Source organism: Falco cherrug, chromosome 5, assembly GCF_023634085.1.
Source record: "Falco cherrug isolate bFalChe1 chromosome 5, bFalChe1.pri, whole genome shotgun sequence".
Taxonomy (NCBI): Eukaryota; Metazoa; Chordata; class Aves; order Falconiformes; family Falconidae; genus Falco; species Falco cherrug.
In genome coordinates, this window is record NC_073701.1 from 4,008,256 (window position 1) to 4,028,297 (window position 20,042).

General features: G+C 46.7%; 1 protein-coding gene across 2 annotated transcripts in view; it reads left to right on the forward strand.

The window, feature by feature from the left end:
* The window catches only part of B4GALT4 (beta-1,4-galactosyltransferase 4), a 34,496-nt gene extending 15,074 nt beyond the window's left edge, over positions 1–19,422 (forward strand). The window contains exons 1-7 of one of the 2 annotated variants that reach the window (XM_055711699.1): positions 2,044–2,194; positions 3,115–3,591; positions 5,181–5,413; positions 9,814–10,001; positions 15,613–15,735; positions 18,292–18,396; positions 18,820–19,422. In XM_055711699.1, the coding sequence (XP_055567674.1) occupies positions 3,324–3,591; positions 5,181–5,413; positions 9,814–10,001; positions 15,613–15,735; positions 18,292–18,396; positions 18,820–18,961 (1,059 nt within the window). In that variant the 5' untranslated portion in view covers positions 2,044–2,194; positions 3,115–3,323 and the 3' untranslated portion in view covers positions 18,962–19,422. Of the gene's footprint in view, positions 1–2,043; positions 2,195–3,114; positions 3,592–5,180; positions 5,414–9,813; positions 10,002–15,612; positions 15,736–18,291; positions 18,397–18,819 lie in introns of those variants that run through there. The other variant, XM_055711698.1, reaches the window with a different exon arrangement.
* The last annotated feature ends 620 nt before the right edge of the window (positions 19,423–20,042 follow it).

A 20,042-nucleotide genomic window follows, 5' to 3' on the forward strand; every position in this document is an offset into this window, starting at 1 on the left:
GAAAGCATGGCCTAAAATACATGGGGTGGGCTTCCTCTGGGGTGTGTGTGGTGGTTCTATGACCTTACTATTTCATATGTCTGTTTTTAATAGGAGGTTGTATTGTGCCCGCCCAAGTGGCGGTGGTACATAGCATGGTGTTGAATGTTGCTTGTGCCAGGGTTGTGGTGAGAGGAGTATTGAGTGTTTGCAGAAACATGGCTTGTTGGGGTAGCTGTCAGCAGCGAGGGCAGTGCCCTGGGTGTGTGAGAAGGCAGTATGTGGGACCTGCCAGCTAATCCTGGGGTAAAAATTCATTGAACAGCTCTGAACAGCGAAAGTTTCTAGTTTGCTCTTCTGTTGTCACTGTTGGTTTTATAGGAGAGAGAAATGATGGAGGTATGGTTTTACCCTGGTATGTAAGTAAATACACCAAGGAGGTATGCTAAGTGAGTGTGAAGATTTTTGTAACTGAGTCCTGACATTTGCTTGCATTTGGGTCTGAAGTCTACATTTGTTCTGTCGGGTAATGCAGATGCTGGATACTGTTTTACTCCTCTTAGCATTATAAAATAATTACCTTCGGAAACAAGTTGTTGAGCTTACTATATCTGTGAAATATGTTACTGACTACTCTTCAAAGTTGCTCTCCAGTTCGTTAGCACACACTACTTTCTACTCTCAGTTTGTAATATCAGCATGCAGCTTAGATTTGCAGATCCTCTTGGTTTTTATTTTTTTTAATTAGATGTATATAGCTGTCCTGAACTGTGTAGACTTCCTTGTTTTGTAGGTTTGTTGGATAAGCGTTGCTCTGTTGTGGATGTTTTCTTTCTTGTTCTGACAACAGAGCTAATCATACAACTGTTTTATTTGGAAAAGACTATAGAGCCCAACCAAAAACCTAGCACTGCCAAGCCCGCCATTAAGCCACGTCCCTAAGTGCCACATCTACATGTCTTTTGCATATTTCCAGGGATGGTAATTCAACCATATCCCTGGGCAGCCTGTTCCAATGCTTGACAACCCTTTTGGCGAAAAAAATTTTTCCTAATACTCAATCTAAACCTCCCTTGGTGTAATTTGAGACTGTTTCCTCTCATCCTATTGCTTGTTACTTGGGAATAAAGATTGATTCCCACCTTGCTACAGCCTCCTTTCAGGTGGTTGTAGAGAATGATCAGGTCTCCCCTGAGCCTCCTTTTGTCCAGGCTAAACACCCCCAGTTCCCTCAGCTGCTCCTCATAGGGCTTGTTCTCTGGACCCTTCACCAGCTTTGTTGCTCTTCTTTGGACGCGCTCCAGCACCTCAGTGGCTTAACGTTTAACCTCAAATAGGTATCAACAGAAGAAAAACTAGTTCTGTTCGTTCTTATGTTTCCTTTGGAGAGCAGCAGACCCATACTATCAATACCTTACAGGCTATTCTGATGGTTTCCTTTGTGGAGAATCAAGGGAAAGGGTGTAAATGAGGCACGAAGCTAATTTTGCTGTGCATTTTAAAGCAATGAGGCAGATATCCATGTGGTCTCCAGTGTAATTCATCTAAGAGCTGAAAGAATTCACTGGAAAATGCCTCCAGGGCCGGGAGCCATGGAGAGGACTGATAGGAGCTCAGGCTTCCTTTTGTGTTTGTTTTGGTGATTCTATCCTTGTGTTCTTGGAAGACAAGATGGGGTGAAAAAAAGCCCTAGCCAAACGCCTCAAAAACTGTGGTTATTAATATGACTGCATGGCTTTCCCCGCAAGAACCTCTTCCTCTCTTCCCCTGCCCTCCCCCCCATTTTCCCCCCTCCTTTCCATGTAATATTCTCTTCTCTGGTGTAGCCCCTCTTTTTTTTTTAATTCTTTTTTTTTTTTTCCTATTATCTGTCTCTGTGGTTGAAGTGGATGTGGAGATCCTTCCCTGTTAGTGGTAAGGTCACTGAAAACTGTGGCTTCCGTAGAGCAGCACTGTGCATTGCATGTGGATGGAGAGAGCAGGTCAGCCACTCCACATAGTGCTGCCGGCAGGGATAGCAGCTCTCATTCCCAACCAACCCTCAGGATCTCAGGCTGTATATTGACTAGTTCATTTTGTCAGTCCTAGGTCTGGTCCCGCATACATTGGCAAACTTTCCAGAAGGCACTTGGGCTGAACTAGTGGGAGTGTGGAGTTAAAGTATTCCTTCTGCCTGCAGTATCTCCCCAGGGTCTCATGTATGTTTTGAAAGCTGGTATAAAATAACCTTCTGTGTGTATGTTCTTTGATCCAGCCAGTTTCATGTGCATTGTCTTTATTCGCCTTCGCTTAGCCTCAGTCCTTGTTCTTCTCACAGACGGCAATTTTCTTGTGTGTTTTCCATATCAAAACTGTTATTAAAATTTCATTCTTTCTCTGCTATGAGATAATAATAACAGACAAAAGTATTCGCATGGCAACTATAGTATGATGGCAGTGAAAGGCTGTGTGAAAACGGAGCTCTTGAAAGAGGGCAGGAAAACAAAGTAGTGGATCCTCACAGACCTAACACTGAAAAACTGAACCTTTCCCTTGAAAAGCAGGAAGATTTGCCTCCTGCAGCAGCATTGAGAGGGGGATACTGGGCAAAGATCCGTAAGGTGGGACAGGCAGGCAGCAGGTACAGAGGAACAACTTCTGTTGCCAGTCAAGTATTGTGGGGTTCACACTGCGTTGTGCAGAGCAACGTAGCATCAGTAATACTCTTTCAGAAGAAAACAGATTAATTCTGTAGAGATTCATACGGTTTTCATTTTGGTGGGGGGAGCTAACTTTACTCATAGCCAGCAGAATCTCTTGCCTTGCAGCTGCTGTTAATTTTGGTATGAATAGCAGTAGTAAAGCCTGTGTATTGCCAGGCACTGTACACAGACATGACGTGGGGTAGTGGCTGTGCTTTCTGATCTGGGGGTGGGGGGTGGGGAAGTGGGAGCGGAGTACGAAGCAGGAAAGTGATTTGCCTAAAATCATGCAGCTGGTTTGTGGTTGAGCTAGGACCAAAGCTCAGTGTTGTACTTTGCAAGCAATAGTTCATACTTGCTGTTCCTTTCATGTTTTGTCATAGTCTGTTTTCACAATATCTCTGAAGGTACAGCAGCGGAGAGCAGTAGGAACTAACTTTTTTTTTTTTTTCAGGTTAAGTCACATTTTCTGACATTTGAAGAGCAAACAGCACCATGGCTCCATGAATTGTAAAGCTGCAGGAAGTGTGGCAGCCCTCCCTACCTCCAGCTTTCATTCCTTACTGTCACGTTCTTGGGACTTCTGGTTTCATCCCTGCTGGGTGTGCAGTGCTGTGCCTCTGCATCAGAGCCAAGGAAGCAGCTTACGGATCAGGGAGAGCCATGGCCTCAAGCTTGTATATCTTCCACCTCTTCTATAAGTTCAAAGTGTTGGTGCTTGTCACTTTGTGTTTGATGGTGCTATGGGCCACATTCAGTTACTTTGTGGACTCCAGACAGGAAATTTCTAAAGCTAAGAGCATGGTGGAGGATTTCAGAAAGGTAACTAGCCTGGAGGACGGTCAAAAGGAAGAGAAGATTGAATCAATTGTGGAAGTTTCCACGGTGAAGTCGTCTCAGGGTCACTGCCCAGCTGTGTCTCCGTATCTGCGTAAGTGATGGTGCTTTCCACTCCTTTCTAACAAGTTACATCTGCTTTGGTACTGCTGACTTGGTTTTCTTACTAGCCTTTTTACAGCTGGACACTTTTCCTGTGAAATAAATACTATGCAACCAGTTGCAGTAAGCACTTCTGGGTGAGGAAGCAACTTGCAGCACAGAGTGCCTGTGCTGGGTCAGACTGGGGTAGTCTGTATGGTGCTGTGCTTCTCATCTGTGGCTAAAACAGCGCTGGGAACACACCAGGGACTTGGCTACTGCTGAACGGTGTTTGTACACTGTTGAGGCTTTGTTTCTCTCTTTCCTGGCCCCCTAAAATCTGGTGGGCTGGGTGGTGTGGGTAAGAGGTTGGGAGTGGATGTAGGTGGGACAGCTGACCCCAACTAACTGAAGGGATATTCCATACCATATGACCATACCATTTGTCGTGCTCAGCAATAAAAGCTCAGGGAAAGGAGGAAGGGAGGGGTGTTCATGGTTACAGTGTTTGTCTTCCCAACAACTGCCATATGTGCTGAAACCCTGCTTCCCAGGATATGGCTAGGCATCTGCCTGTCAATGGGAAGTAAGGAATGAAATTCTCTTTTTGACTTGCTTGTGTGTGCAACTTTTTGCTTTTTTTTATTAAACTATCTTTATATCTACTCTTTTCATCCTTCCTCGGTTTTTTGCCTTTTCACTGTTAGATGTACTTTTGTCTCTCTGTCTTGACAACTGAAGGACTTCACAGCTGCATTGGGGTTAGCACTACTTATGATGGACATTCAAACAGGTGACTCTTTCCTTGGTTTGGCCATTTTTATTAGCCCACTGTTTGCATGTGGGGGTTTTGGCATGTTTTTTTAATTTTTTTTTTCTTGGTACTGCTAGCAGTACCAGACTTCTGCTTTGCATTATCATGTCATTGTTGTCTTCCTCTTCCTTTTTGTGAACCTGGTTAGGGATTTGGTTGGGAAGCTGGATTCTTCCCCGGTGTAATCCAAAAGGCTGCTGTCTAGGTGCGCATGCCAACCCCTGCCCCCAAGACTGACTTGCTTCATGCACTGTGGCTGTAGCCGTCACAGTTGCCAGCTTTGTTCTTTCATGGAATCTGGAGGGGCTGGAATGGTAGCTCAGTGCGGAAGTGATGAAAATTTCATTTAGCTACAGAAAGCCTTGGTACATTTTATCTTACAAATTTATAGCCTTAAGCCTGTGATGCTCTTGTTCATGCTTTGTAAAGATGACTTCTCATGACCACAGTCCTGTGTCTCTTTCTACTTCCCTCTCTTCTGCTTTGCCCTGGTAGCTGTTTCTAGCCAATCCTCCTGCAGGAGGGTGGAACTTCTGATTATTATTTTTTAATGTATTTTATCATCACTACTCTATAAGCAGTTTAAGCAACTGAATGCTCAATGCTCTCTTGTTCCACTACCTGCGTAATATCCTTGTAGCACTACTGGTTTTTTTCTTGGAAAGGCAAGGAAAGTGACTGGGGCTTGCACCTGGGTTTCTTACACTGGTTGCAGAGCACCTCGTTAGGTGACTGGAGTAGCCACAATCAGAAATGACTCGGGAAAGCTTCTTGTGCTTCTTCTACAGGAGGTGCCAGCAAACTCACCTTCAAAGCATCTCTCACGCTAGAAGAAGTGCAAAAGGAGAACCCTCAGGTAGCTGAGGGCCGGTATCACCCTACGGAGTGCTCAGCATTACAGCATGTGGCCATTCTCATCCCACACCGCAATCGAGAGAAGCATCTGCTGTACCTCCTGGAGCACCTCCACCCCTTCCTGCAACGGCAGCAGCTGGACTATGGCATCTACGTTATTCACCAGGTGAGGCAACTGTGCAGAGACGTGTTTAGGTGGGGATGCTGTCAGTGCTCTGCAGTCCAAGGAGAGGCATGATGCTCCCTCTGCTGTCTAACGTTGGCCCTCCAAGCCTGCTTTGAACACTTGTCGAGGTTTGCAGGGGTGCGTGCAGCCTTTGTTGGTAGCACTACAGGGTCTCAGCTGCTGTTAGCAGAGCTGGGAAGTGTTAACTGGTGTCTAAATAACTTACTGTTTCTGAGTTAGCATTCAAGGTAAGCGTCTTTTGCATTACTGATTCAACTCACTTCTCTTGTAGTATACACATGCTAACTAGGCTGACATGGTTTTGGTCTTTGAATTTGGAGTTGTTTGGATCAAAGGCCTCAGTTCCTATTTAGCTCTTCTCTCCCATCTGCTTGCTGCCTGTTGTGCTTAGTAAGCTGCGTGTATCATGCGGTTGTACTTCTGCTGTCTCAAACTAAACCTGGCAGCTATTGCTTATAGGTGCTTTACTTGCCAAGTAAGGGCTGTGGGAAGAAGTAGTCATGGCAGAGCACTTGGTTCCTGAAAGATTTATTTCTCTATTTGCATTCTTCCTAGCTCTGCTGAATAAGGGGGTAAAATTTGAGCGTACAGACTTGTGCCGTGTTGTCTTTCATCTATAGTGGTGCTTATGTTCTAGTCATAGTATCACAGAATGGGTTGGTTGGAAGGGACCTTAAAGATCCTCTAGCTGCAATACCCTTCCCATGTGCAGGGACACCTTCCACTAAACCAGGTTGCACAAAGTCTCGTCCAACCTGACCTGGAACACTTCCAGGACGGGGCATCCACAGCTGCTCTGGGCAACCTGTGCCAGTGCCTCACCACCCTCACAGTAAAGAATGTCTTCCTAACACCTGCTCTAAATCTACCCTCTTTCAGCTTAAAGCTGTTCCCCTTGTCCGATCACTACATGCCCCTGCAAGAAGCCCCTCTCCAGCTTTCTCGTTGGCTCCCGTTAGGCACTGGCAGGCTGCTGTGAGGTCTGCCCAGGACCTTCCCTTCTCCAGGCTGGACAACCCCAACTCTCTCAGCCTGTCTTCACAGGTGCTCCAGCCCTCTGATCACCTTTGTGGTCTCCTCTGGGCTCGCTCCAACAGGTCCATGTCCTTCTTATGTTGGGGGCCCCAGAGCCGAGCGCAGCACTGCAGGTGGGGTCTCACAAGAGTGGAATAGAGGGGGAGAATCACCTCCCTTGACCTGCTGGCCATGCTGCTTTTGATGCAGCCTGGGGTGCAGTTGGCCTTCTGGGCTCTGAGCGCACATTCTGGGCCATGTTGAGCTTTGCGTCCATGAACACCCCCAGGTCTTCCTCAGGGCTGCTTTCAGTCCGTTCTCCACACAGCCTGGATTTGCACCTGGGATTGACCTGACCCCGGTGCAGGACCTTGCACTTGGCCTTGCTGAACTTCACACAAGCTCACCTCTCAAGCCTATCAAGGTCCCTCTGTACATCATCCCTTCCCTCCAGCGTGTGACCGCGCTGCACAGCTTGGTATCATCAGCAGACTTGCTCAGAGTGCACTCAGTCCCACGGTCCGTGTCGTGACAAAGATGTTAAACAGCTCCGTTCCCAGTACTGATCCCTGAGGAGTGCCACTCATCACATCTGCCTAGCTGCATGACCTAAAAGCAGTATAGTTTGTGGTTTTTTGGTAATAGGTTATCTTTTCTTGATTTTTTTTTTTTTTTAATTGTTTCCTTTCTTCTACTGTTACTACGTTCTGCTTTGAATCTAAACAGGCTCTTCGGACAGCAGGAGAAAAAAGATGGTAAATTAATGTAGTTTTCCCTTCTCTAAAGAGGCTAGAGTCGATTAACGAGCGTGAGGCAGTGCATTCTAGGTGAAAGCTTATGCTTTTGTTCAGTGGCACAGAAGAGTAGCGAACTGTCATGGCAGGATATATACTTTCTGTTGGAATAGACTGTTCTTTCATTGTTTAGAGTCATCATGTGGCCTGTAGAGTGGAAAAAACTGAGGCTTTTCTTCTGCATTAGTATGTACTGTAATTGTACATCTAATGACTCACTCCAGCTAGCACGCAGTGGTTAGCACTAAATCATTGGGACATGGGCATGTGTTCTTTATTTAAATATGTGCGGTGGAGAATGGCCGTTGTCATGTTAGCAAAAAGTAATACAGAAGTATGAAAGTACTGCTCACATCAGGCAGAAGTGTCGAGTCTGGACTTGTTCTATCAGAGTTTTTACTTGGAGGATGGGAAGCTTCTGCTTAGCCTTTCCGTGTATATAAGCATATCCAAAGACTAGAAAGTGGGTCTAACAAAAACTCTTATGGAAAATCCATTTTCACTTTCTGTTTGTGATGTCATTAGTTGTTTTAAGTATCTTTTGAGGGAAGAAATAGGTAAAACCAGGACTTTAATATTAAAATACACAGACTTACTTTTGGAGGAAGATTAAGAAATGGGCCTTCTGTGGTGTGGTTTTTTTCTCTGTGAGCCATTGAAGGCCATACTCCTGTTCTCTTCTTTATGGGCTGCTTGTAACATCTTGAAAATCATGTTTCTCTGCACACAATTGTGTGCACATTCGTGCAGAGAAGAGTATAGTGCTGAAAAATGTGATTGAAATTCCGAAAGGGTAAATAATTTCTTTCCCAATGTAAGTTTGTTTTGCGGTCAGTGTCCTTCTACCATAGAAACAAGGATAATTCTGTCCTCAATAAAAGATGAGAGTAAACTTTGCTGTTTGTTCAGCATGGGGTTTGGCATTTAAAATGCCCCAGGCAATTGTAGCTGTTGCTTGGCTACCTTTGTGCCAGAAGTGGGCTGTAGTGGCTGACAATGGGGAGACAGAATTGCAGCAAATTGTGGATGCTGTTGCTGAACTAGGCTGTGTTTGGTACCCAATACAAGTGAAGTTTGCTGCATGTGCTTTACCGGTCATCTGAATCGTTCTGTTCAGTCAGTAATGTGTGTTTTCATCATCAGGAGAAGATTATCTGATGGATATACAGGACACTTAAAACCAAAACCACTAGCCAAACAAAGAAGAACCCACTCAGAAATTTGATGTCATAGATTTTGGGTGAATTGCACTTAAATTTTTCTTTGAAAATTCCTTCCCTGACTCAGAATGGAAGCAACTGATTTCTCAGAGTGGGCACTGGGCTGTATTTCCCTAACTGCAGGTATGGAGCCATAAATCATCTTTGTGCAGGAGCAGATGGCTCTTAGTGATGGTGAACAAATGGCTTTTTCAGTGCAAAGTGTTACTTTTTAGAACAGTAAAACATGTTTTGTGTACAACTGCTTTTCCCTGTGGATAGCTTGCTCTCAGTCTGGGGAGGCCAGCTTCTTTCTCATCTTCCATGAAGCCTCTTTCAGTCCAGGGGCCTTCTAGCAAATGACCCCTTTCTCTTGAAAATCGCTTTTTTATTCTTTCAAGTACATCAGGTTCCTTGCTCTGGAATGTGACTGTCCTGTCAGTTTCTGGGAGCGCAGGACTTGGTCCTTTGACTCCCAGGTGGGAACTTGAGGCAACCTGCCACCTTGTCCTCAGGAGCAGGAAGCCTTCTACAGGCTGGTGTGTCTGTACAGACCAGTAAAAAATAAACAGCAAGATACGCAGACCTGTTGCCCCAGAGTGGATGGTGACTTGGTAAGCTTGCAAAACTGCCAGGTGTGTGTATATATTACGTATACCTCAAAGGTAAAAAAAGGTATTTTTCAAAAGCAAAGATGCAATAACTTCCAGCAAAAGCAAACAATGAAGACTGGCAAAAGTCAAGCGAAGCCCTACGCTGGGGAAAGTCCCTCTGCAGCGTAATAATTAGGTTATAGATAGGAGTTAAAAATGGAGACCTGCTTTTTGTTTCCCGCTCTGCCACCTACTGTGTGACCTCGGGGAACGCAGTAAGCTCTTCCAGCAGTGCTGGCCTCTAACTGAGTGGGTAAGCATAAATCATCTGTGGCAGGTGCTCTGACACCCGTAAACTAATTAGTATGGCAGTAAGGGTGCTTGGTTTTTTTTGATTTTTGGCTTTTTAAAAAAACTTCTATAAGCCTTACTGACACAGGTGTATGGAGTGCCAGTTTCTAAACTGTTTACTGATACCTCTTTTGCTATGTAGCCTGATGGGAACTCCAGGACAGCATGCATACTCCTGGCCCTGGCTGCATTTGTTCAGGAAAGGGAGAGACCAAAGAAATACTTTGCATCACTGGCCAGTCTGATACTGTGTCCAGTGTTATGGGGCAGCTTTTAGCGTAGTTACTACTTAGTGTAGTTACTGTTACATACTTCTGTGACGCACAAATGCGGTGGCAAACTATGCGATCAGAACAAATGCCTGCGAGCGGTTCTGGTTCAAAAGGCTTGACACCTTCTTCAGAGGTTTTTTCCATTCTCTTCCACAGGCTGGCAGCACCAAATTTAATCGAGCTAAACTGCTGAATGTAGGATACCTAGAGGCCCTAAAAGAAGCAAACTGGGACTGTTTCATTTTCCATGATGTGGATCTGGTGCCAGAAAATGACTTTAACATTTACATGTGTGACAGACAACCAAAGCACCTTGTAGTTGGCAGGAACAATACTGGATACAGGTAGGAAACCAGGAATATGGAAAGAATACCAACTGGGAAATGCCGTGTTACTGATAATGTTCCTCTTATGATGGTGCTGTGTGCTGGTATCTGCATTCCTCCTCACACCAGGTTTCTGGTGGTAACATTTCACCTTTGCGGAGTGTGTTCTGTCAAAAGAGAACTGTACAGACCTCTCTGAAGTCAGCCTTGTGGTCACCTGTACAAATGATCATGGTCATCCTTCTGGTTTCTGGGGTGAGGCAAAGGGTGTTCTGAGAGGAAAGCAATGTGCCAGAGGTTGTGCAGAGACCTTCTGTCAAAGCTAGAAATGCATTTGCAGTTTCCCAGGGCTGTGATCTGAGGGTGCGATCTTACTATAATGAAACTTGCCACTTACCTTTTGCTGCTGAAGAGGTAACATCTGGTATTGAGAGCTCAAGTCTGAAAATTTGCCAAGGGATGGGGTTGTCCTTTAATTATTTGGCTGGGCTGTGTCTAACACAGGATCGTTATGATTTTTAAAAGGGTCCCCTTAGTGCCAGTGTGATATAAATAATTAAAAGTGAAAAGTCAGGTTCAGTCTACCTGAGAAAAAAGGCTCCTGAGCTTGGTAATTTCAATGACTAGAATCTCTTCATTGAACTTGTTTCTTTGAAGATTCACCTCTTATGTCATGTCACTCTAAATATTAATTAGAAGTGGGCTTTTCAAAAGCTGATCTCAGAGTACTTTGAAGTAAAGCTCTGCTTTGCTTCTGGGTTTTCTTTCCCAAATACAAGAAAGGGATGGGATGTGCAAATTCTTACATGGAATAATATTCACTTTCCAGTCATTTAGGGAAAACTGGAACAAACACATGTGAACTTGGCTTGTGACAGGCTTCTGGAACGCTGTGCCTTGAATAGCTTTTGTTAATTGACAGCCATGTAGAAACCAGGCTAGCAACATGGCACAAAGCTTGAGGTGCTTTACTTAACCGCCTGTGCCCGAGTTACCGCAGGTGTTTTGCTTAGTTAAGCATGCAGATGGATTTTTTGCTTACGCTAAGGGATCTTCTTACTATTAATTTCCTCAGGCTTTTTCTGCTTGTGGAAATTAGCTGTTAGTTACAGGTCAGCTTTAAGCTTTTGTTTAGAAGAGTATGGCCAAAGTGTTTCAGTTGTGAATTCTAGACGCAGGGTATTCGCTAGGGCAGTGGTCGTTTGAATTTGAGTCACGCTTTATCTTCTGTGTCAGTACCTCTGTTCACACATCCAAGAAGTGGAGACAGTACTGTTCCACTTCCAAGGGAATTCCTGGGCACATCTGAAGGAATTCAGATCCTGAGCTCAAGAACGATACCTAAGCTGAGCTGAGACCATAGGTTGAAATCCCAGTTGAGTGACCTCGGTGTTCTGCTTGCGCTGAGGTGGGCATCATGAGACACGTTGCTCAGATGAGGTTGAGAATGCTGAAGTCATATGTGTTCTGCATTAAACCAAAATATCCTGGGCAGTAATGTGGGGGTTTTGTGGGTTTCCTGGGTTTTTTTGTTTGTCTGTTTTTCTTCCAGGGGATGTCTTCTGTGGCGATACAGTGTGTGGTGTTCTTAGCAGCCGTGCTTCTTTAGAGAGCAAGTACCTTTAGGTTTAGTCACGTAAAGTGCAACTCAGTTTCAGATTAGGAAAAAAAAAAAAAGTTTATATATTAAAACTTTGAAGTTAAGGGTGGGAAAACTTTTTATCTTAGCTGTTTCCGTGACACCAGCACAACATCCTTGCCTAAAGACCATTTGTACTGTATAGTTTCTTCAGTCCGATTTTAAAAATCTCAAAGGAGCCGATACTGTCTTGTTCTCAGGGATGAGGTGGTTGAACCCTGTTGCAGGGTGGATTTTTGCAGGCGATGGCATCTAGGAGTGAGACGTGCCTGGGTCCTGCCAGTTCCGCTCTGCCCGAGGAGGGCTCAGTGGGCAGCTTTGTCTTAGTTACAGCTCTGGCTCCTTTGCTGTCTGCCTCTCCAGTGGTGCAGGAGAATTATGGGGTGCATAAGCAAGCAGTGGGGTGTGTACGTGGATGTGTGGGTGGCAGTATGTGGTACTGTCGGGGACTGGCAGTGCAGCCTGAAAGCACAGCTGGGGAAGGCTCTTCCCTGCTGTTGCTGTTTGTGGGACCTCCTGGCTGTCCGTTCCACCTGTTCGCTGCATTTCTCTAGAGCCCTCCTCGCAGAAATCTCAAGGCAGTAATGCATAATTAAAACTTGATAGTGCCTGCCCTACCTTATGGTTGGTCTCCTCTAGGAGAGGAGATAAACGGGACAGTGCAAGGGAGAGTTAAAAATTCCTGAGGTAGAAAAGAAATAAAATGCAGGTAGAGCATGAGAGACTGCATCTGCCTAGAACAATCCTTTTCTGTATGTTTATATAAATAACGCCATCTTTGGGGAAGTATCTCACAGTCCCAGCAGATGGTAGTTGAAGCCTTTTACAGAAAACTGGAAGAAGCCTCATGTATGCAGGCTGTGGTCCTCGTGGAAGACTTTAATCGTCCTGGTATCTGCTGGAAGGGCAACACATCAGAAGTCTCCTGGATTACTTGTGCCCTGAAGTGAATTGATGATAACTTCCTGACACAGGTGGCCGGAGCTGGTGAAGGGAGGTGTTCTGCTGAATTTTATACTTACAGACAAGGAAGAACTGGTCAGGGACGTGAAGGTTAGAAAACAGAAAAGAATGAGGCAAATAGCAGGATCATAACCCTGGACTTCCTATTCAGGGATCTGCTTGGCTGAATCACTTGGGAGACAATCCTGGTGAGAAGAGGGGTTCAGGAGAGCTGGTAGATCTTCAGCAGTTGCCTCCTTCATGCTCAACAATGGTCCATTCCCATGTGCAGGAAGTCAGGCGAAGTTGGATGGAGGCCTGCACATGCCTGAGAACTCTTAACAGAAAAAGGCAGCATGGAAGAGGTGGAAGCAGTCAGGTGACTTGTGAGGACACACGAGATGCTGTGTAAGCATGCAGGGATGGAGTTATGAAAACCAGACCCCCCCCTGAAATTCTTGAAAGCATGAAGGGCAATGTGAAGGGCTTCTACAGGTACATCAGCTGCTGGGAAGACTAGGAAAAATGTGTACCTGCTGTGTGGCAGGGGATTTGGTGACAAAAGACAAGAGAAAGGCCAAGATACTCAATGCCTTCCCTGCCTTGATCCTTACTGGCAAGATTTGCCTTCGTGAATCCCAGGCATCTGATGCCGGTGGAAGAGCCTGGACTTACCCTTGCTGGAGTGGGATCAGATTAAGGAATACTTAAACAAACTGGGCATACACCATAAAACTGTGTGACCTGGTGGGGTGTATCCATGGGTACTAAGGCAACTGGTTGCTGTCAGAGTGAGGCCATTCTGTTATCTTTGAAAGGCCATGATGGTTGGGGGAGGCTCCTGAGGACTGGAAGAAAGCAAATGTTGCTTCTACCTTCAGGAGAGGCAAGGAGGAGGCTTTCAGGAACTGTAGGCTGGTCAACCTCACCTTTTAATCCCTGGGAAGGTGAGGAAACAAATCTGCTCACAAGTCACGCCTGACAAACTTGATAGCCGCCTTTGACTAGCTGGGTGGACAGGGGAGGGATAGCGGATAGTGTTTGTCTTGACTTAGAAAGGCTTTTGACACTGTCTCCCATAACATCCCCGTTGACAAAGCGATGAAGTACAGACTAGTAAGTGGACAACGAGATGGACTGAGAACTACCAAACTGCTGGGCTCAAAGGGTTTTGATCAGCAGAGCAAAGTCCATCTGGAGGCCAGTCATTAGTGGTTGACTCCCGAGTTTGGTACTGGGGCTGGTACTAGTTAGTGTCTTCGTTGGTAACCTGGATGCTCGGGCAGATGGCACCCTCGGCAGGTTTTCAGAAGATAGAAATCTTGGAGGGGTGGTTGGTGTTCCAGGGACTTCATCAGTCTGGAGAATGTGGCCAGAAGGAATCAAGTTCAGCAAAGGGAAGTGCAGCGTCCTGCGCCTGGAGAGGAGTAGCCCTGTGCACCGGCAGGTGCTGGAGGCCAGCCGTCTGGCGGGCAGCTTTACGGAGCAGGATCTGGGCCAGCAACGTGCCCTCGTGAAAGGCCAGTAGCACCTTGGGCTGCGTCGGGAGGGTGTTGTCAGCAGGCTGAGGGAGGCGGTTGTTCCCTTCTACTCAGCACCACTGAGGCAGTACCTGGAGTGCTGGGTCTGGTTCTGGGTTGCCCAGCACGGTAACAGCACGGGCGTACTGGAGCGAGGCCGGCAAAGAGCCGTGGAGGTGATGTAAGGGAACGCGGTGTCTGGCGTGAGGAGAGGCTGGGAGTGCTGGGACTGGTCAGCCTGGGGCAGAGGCGGCAGAGGGGGATCTTGTCAGTGCGACGCCTGATGGAAGGGAGTAAAGGCGGTGGAGCCAGACCCTTCTCAACGAAAGGCGAGAGGCAGTGGGCACGTACTGAAATAGAGGAGATTCCATTTAAACGTAAGCTTTTTACTGTGAGGGTGGTCAAATACTGGAACAGGCTGCCCAGAGAGGTGGTGGAGTCTCTGTCCTTGGACATGCTCAGAGTCGGAATGGTCACGGTCCTCAGCAACTTGCTCTAGCGGACCCTGCTCTGAGCAGAGGGGTCGGGCTGCGTGATCTCCAGGGGCCCTTCAGCCTGTGCAGTTCTCCAGTGGCACTATGAAATCCAGGGACAGTATGAAATGAAAACCAGAAGCAGAAATCAGCCAGGAAAAATACTCTGGGGTAGGCTGTGTACGGTGTTTTTTGGGTGGTTTGTTGGTGTGTTTTGGGTGTGTTTAAATTGGGTTTGTGGTAAACTAGAAATGGTAATATGCTTTGTGCCTTTGCTTGTCTGCCATGTAAATTGCCGTAATAGATACTTCCTAGCCCTGGCCACTTGCTCATCTGTTTAGATTCACTTTAAATGAGAAAGAAAAACTCAATATGAAACCATGTGCACATCACCTCTGAAGCGTTGCAGTGTCACAGAGGCTGTGTTGTAATGCTTGCCTTAAGGGCCAAGGAGGAGTGTATCATGAAAAAGCAATTAGCAAAATGGTGTAAGAAGATAAATAAGCATGGTATCTAAATACCTTTTTTTAAGTAGGTGCAGCTTCCAGGACAAGGAAGGTAGAAATTAATCTCCTTTAGAGCCGAGCTTTATCACATTAGGTTACTTAGCAACTTGCACTGTACCTTCCTTGGAACGGTCCTGCGATATTCCATAGCATGTGCCCTGCTGCTGTGACCTGATTTCACTCCAGGTTTTTCAGATTCAGCTCTAACATAGTCGGTGGCTCGCTATTGTGATTGCCAAGCTGCTGCTACGTGAGTGTGTAGCTTTGTTCCTTTTCGGCTCATTGGAGGCCTTGAGGTGCAGTGCCTTTTTGGCTGGCAAGGGGAGTTATGTAAAGAGAGAGAGAAACGAAGTTGGAGAGTTAACTTTTTCTGGCCTGAAACAAATTACCATCTTTTGGTGAAAAGAGGAAGAGAACAAGAGCCACCTCATGGATTTGTGCATCCTTAGCTCTGTGAAAGACAGGTCTAGATCCAGAGTTTCAAGGTGGTATTTTCATTGTTGTTAGAATCTGACTTTTAATTCTTCATTCTCTCTTGTGTACTTCTAGGTTACGATACCAGGGATATTTTGGAGGTGTAACTGCTCTAACAAGAGATCAGTTTTCTAAGGTGAATGGATTCTCTAACAACTACTGGGGTTGGGGTGGAGAAGATGATGACCTTCGAATCAGGTAAAATATATATAAAAAAAAAAATGCTAGAGGGAAATGGATGTCAGAGGTGGAGGAATTGGTTTAAAAAAAAATAAATATCAGTGTGACTTCCTACCTAGCCCCCAGAGGTGGAACACTACAGGAGCCTCAGTGCAAACCAGTTTTGCAGTGGGGAGTTGGGCTGCACGGTGCAGTTTTGTGAACAGTTTCCTCGTTGCAAAAGTTCAGGTGCGCCTGAGATCTGGGCCTCCTCCCGCAGCGTTGTTGGTTGTGTGTGCCTTTTGTCAGGGGTTTGTTTGGGTTTTGGGGTTTTTTTTTGGGGGGGTGGGTTGGTTTGTTTTGTTTTTCTCAGCCACACAGTATTTGTACTCTCATGTGGAAATGGGTTGTAATGGAAATAAGGTTGAAGTCTGGAGTGTCGCTTGCCAGAGACACAAATGTGTGGAGTTCCGGTACTTTGCAAAAGTGTGGGAGTGTTTTGGTTTTGGTGGAATTGGGGTTTTTTGCATTCATTGACTGCCACGATTTACTCCAAGCAGGTCGTCGTTGGTATGTGGGTGGTGGTGATTATAGTTAAGGTGGTGAATAACTTGAATTCTAGAAAGCCTGCATACGTATCCGTACGCCCTTTGCTTGTGTTCAATCTAGTTTTGCAGATGTGCCTGTCAAATAAGGGAAACTTGTTAGCTGGAGAGGTTTAGTGGGACAAAAAAGTTAACAAAACTTTTATGTTGATCTTTTGCCCTTTGCCTAGAAGGAAACCTCTAATCTTGCATCACTGTTAGTGAGGGAAGGGGGGGGAGCGCGTGCACCCCCCCACACACCTCCCCCATAAAACCACAACCCTGCAAGCTCTGCTGGCGGAGCCTGTCAGTTTGTAACTTGGGTGCGCTCTGTCATTCTGAAGTGTTTATTCTTTTCAGTTGCTTAAATATGCAAACAAACATTTTGGGGACGTACAGTTTGTATCCCCGGTGATGTTAAACAATGCCACTGGTGAAACCGAGCATGCTGAAGTTAAGAACTTCCAAATGAAATTTTTTTTTCTCTGTGTCAGTTCAGCAGATCAGTCAGCTGTATCTCAAGAAATCTAAAAGGTCTACTGGAGACGTGGATTTCTGTCCCTTCTTAATCACAACTTTTTCTTTTCTTTTTTTCCCCTCCCTACCCCTGGCTAGTGACACCAGCTCCTCTGTGGTAGTGGTGGGGTAAGGCTTGGTACCATCTCAGTCCCCAGAACTGTCACAGTTAATGAGCAAACAAAGGTGACAGCAGTGTTCCTTCAAATGTTCCTGCGGGCAGCGGAGAACCAGCCGTGCAGCACATCAGCAGGATTGACTGAGGGTCTCCGCAACGTTTGCAAGCGGTTGGAATCGGAAAGGGCCGCTCGCTTGTGCGTGGCACCTCTGAACCTGGCAGCTGTTGAGATCTTGGTGTGGAAACCAAATCGTATGACCCAGAGTCACCCTGCCCCTGGGCTTGGCGCATGCCCTTCCCCTGGGTGGGACCTTGGACTGGGCTGGCTGCCTGCCGCTGCAGGCCCCGTGGGAAGCTGGCTGGGCGGTGGGTTGTCACCCAGAGCCGTGCAGGCTTCCTCAGCGGAGCCGGCGGATGGCAGCGTCCCCTGCGGTGGCAGGAGCCCGGGCCAGGGTGCTCCTGGGTCCCACTGTTTTGCCTCTGTGCTTGCGTGGCGCGTGCCATGAAGATTTTTCAGGTCACTTGTTGTTATGTGGTAACCGACTGCGACAGTCAGTCATTGGGAAGCTGTGAGGGGCTCGGGTTTTCCTCAGCTCTTGGGTTTCCTATTGCTCTTTCAGCTGCTGCTGTGACTAGCAAAGACCTGGGCTATTCCCTTCATTCCACTGTCACGAAGTTAACCCTTTCTGCCGACAGAGCAAATGTCAGCAGAGTGGTTAAGCGGTTTAAATGTAGGCACCCGTGTTTAAGGCCGAAAGCTCCAATCAGGTGCCTGACGTCAGGCACTTACATCCACGCATGGGGCTTAGTGCTTGGCACTGTTCTGGGAAAGGAATTTTTCCTTCTTAATAACAAAAATTTTGCAGCTGTCTGCCAACTACTAAAAAAAACCCCAAACTATTTTTTAAGTGGAGAACAATCAAGTGTAGGGGCTTTATTCAGGAGCTGAGATGAGCTTGTGGAAATACACACGTGGAAATATACATGCGTGGAAATATACACGTGGCAAAATACAGCCCTCCTAGGTAACGCGGGGCAGTGCTGACGAGACCAGACAACGCTGGTTTAAGTGTGCTCTGTGATAACGTGTGCTTAAAGCTCTGCCTGCCTCTGCTGCAGTAGCTACCTGCTTCTCTTCAAAAGAAGGGGGCACCCGTCACCCGACTGGACCTGTTCTGCAGAAATGCAACTCTGCGCCGCATTGCTGTGGCAAAATGGCTTGTGGAAGAGATGCAGATGAGTTTCCTACAGTTCCCTGTGCTTGCTTCCGTGGCATCTAGAGGAGATCAGGTCTCCAGATGTTGTGGGGTTTTGTTTTCCTCCTTAAGCACTTGTTTATAGGTGACATCTTGTTCAGGGCACTATTGCTTCTTCCAGGGTTGAGATGCAGAAGATGAAAGTGGTGAGGCCGTCTGCTGATGTGGCCAGGTACACGATGATATTCCACAAACGAGACCACGGTAACGAGGAGAATGGAGAGAGGTGAGTCAAGAACAGCGTTCCACCTTGAATGGTCCTCGGTTTGTGGCTCGGAGCTGGGCACCTGGGCACCCAGTTCCTTGCTCTAGGCGTTTGTGGTACCCAAGGCTCTGGGGGACACCCCTGTGACACCCCTGTCCCCAGCTGGCAGCTGTTCTGTACATCCGACAGGGTGTTCCTTGGAAACCACCTAAGTTGTAGTAACGTGGATATGATTTCAGAGATAAAACCAAAGGACTTTCTTTCCATCCCCCATCTGATTGTCCACGCTGAGGACAGGGAAGGCATAACTCTACACGCCCAGTAGATACAGAACAGCAGTAGCTCTGCTGCCAAGTTTACTAGTAGTAGGAAAGAGCTCAAAACTCCTCTCTTATGCATGTCACTGAAGATTTTTTTTTTTTTTTTTCTCCCCTTTTTCCTCAGAATGAAGCTTCTACGTCAGGTGTCTAGAACGTGGAAAACGGATGGGCTGAACTCTTGTTCCTATAAACTGCTCTCGGTGGAACATAACCCTTTGTATGTCAACATCACGGTGGATTTCAGCACGCAGCCCAAGGTCTCGTAAGGGCGAGCACCACACGGGTTACAGGAAACAGCAACGGATTGTGTTTGTGGCTGCTGTTACAGCCGGTGCCTCCCAGTGCGCTCCTTGAAAGAGTACTGCAGTAGCACAGAAGAAAGTTTTTCTTCACAGCATCTACTTGGTTGGTTGAGTTTCCTTTTGTGAGGACTGGAGGTGGGGACTGCCCCGAGGGACAGGTCCTCCTGCTCTGGGCACTTGCTGCTGGGACTTTTGCAAAAGTGTCCTTGTTTGGGCTGGGCCAGTGGAAGGGACTTAGTTAAGTCCCGCAAAAAAATTTGCTTATTAAAAGCACAAGGACTCTTCACCAACTACACGCTGCCTGAGAAAAGCTAGGGTTTTTTCCAGCCTGAGAAAAAAACTGCTTATGTGTAAGGGAAGGGCAATAATGGTAATGGGTGAGATGTTACAAATCTCTCAATAAATGCATTCCATTGAACTCAAAAGGCTTCTCTTGCCCTTCCTTCGCGAGCCCAGCTCCCGCTGCTGTGGGACTGCTGAAGTGTCTTAGGGCAAAAGGAGAGGCTCAGTTCTGCAGGGGCTGGCTGTGTCAGATGGAGAGAAATTCCTGTCCCCCTCCTTCAGTGGTTTGGGCCATGCTGTTAGAGCGTGTCTGTGTACGTGCCCAGGCTGCTGCTGTCTGCAATTCTTGTTCTATAAGGCTGGTACCGGCCTGGGGATAGCTAACTGCCCCACTAAGCAGAAATCTTGAGTAAAGCATCTCCATACCCCATTATACCTAACTGTCCTTACATCTGCTTGTTGGCTACAAGGCCCTTGTGGGTAGATGCAAAACAGGCTTGGGAGAGTTTCTCTTGGGTATAACATATAAAAAGCAACTTTGGTTTACTATAATCTTGAAGAGTGACTCTTGGCTAGCAGGCATGTTATTCCAACTGCAGGGAAGGCTGAAGCTTTAAATGAGTTCTCGGGTCTTGGTGGGATAGATGTGTACACGGAATTTTAACATCTCCAAGTGACAACAGCCCATGTCGTGCCTGCAAAGTAACTGGAGCTGGTCAGCGCTGCTGACTGACGGTGAAGACAGACTCCAGCAAGGGCACGG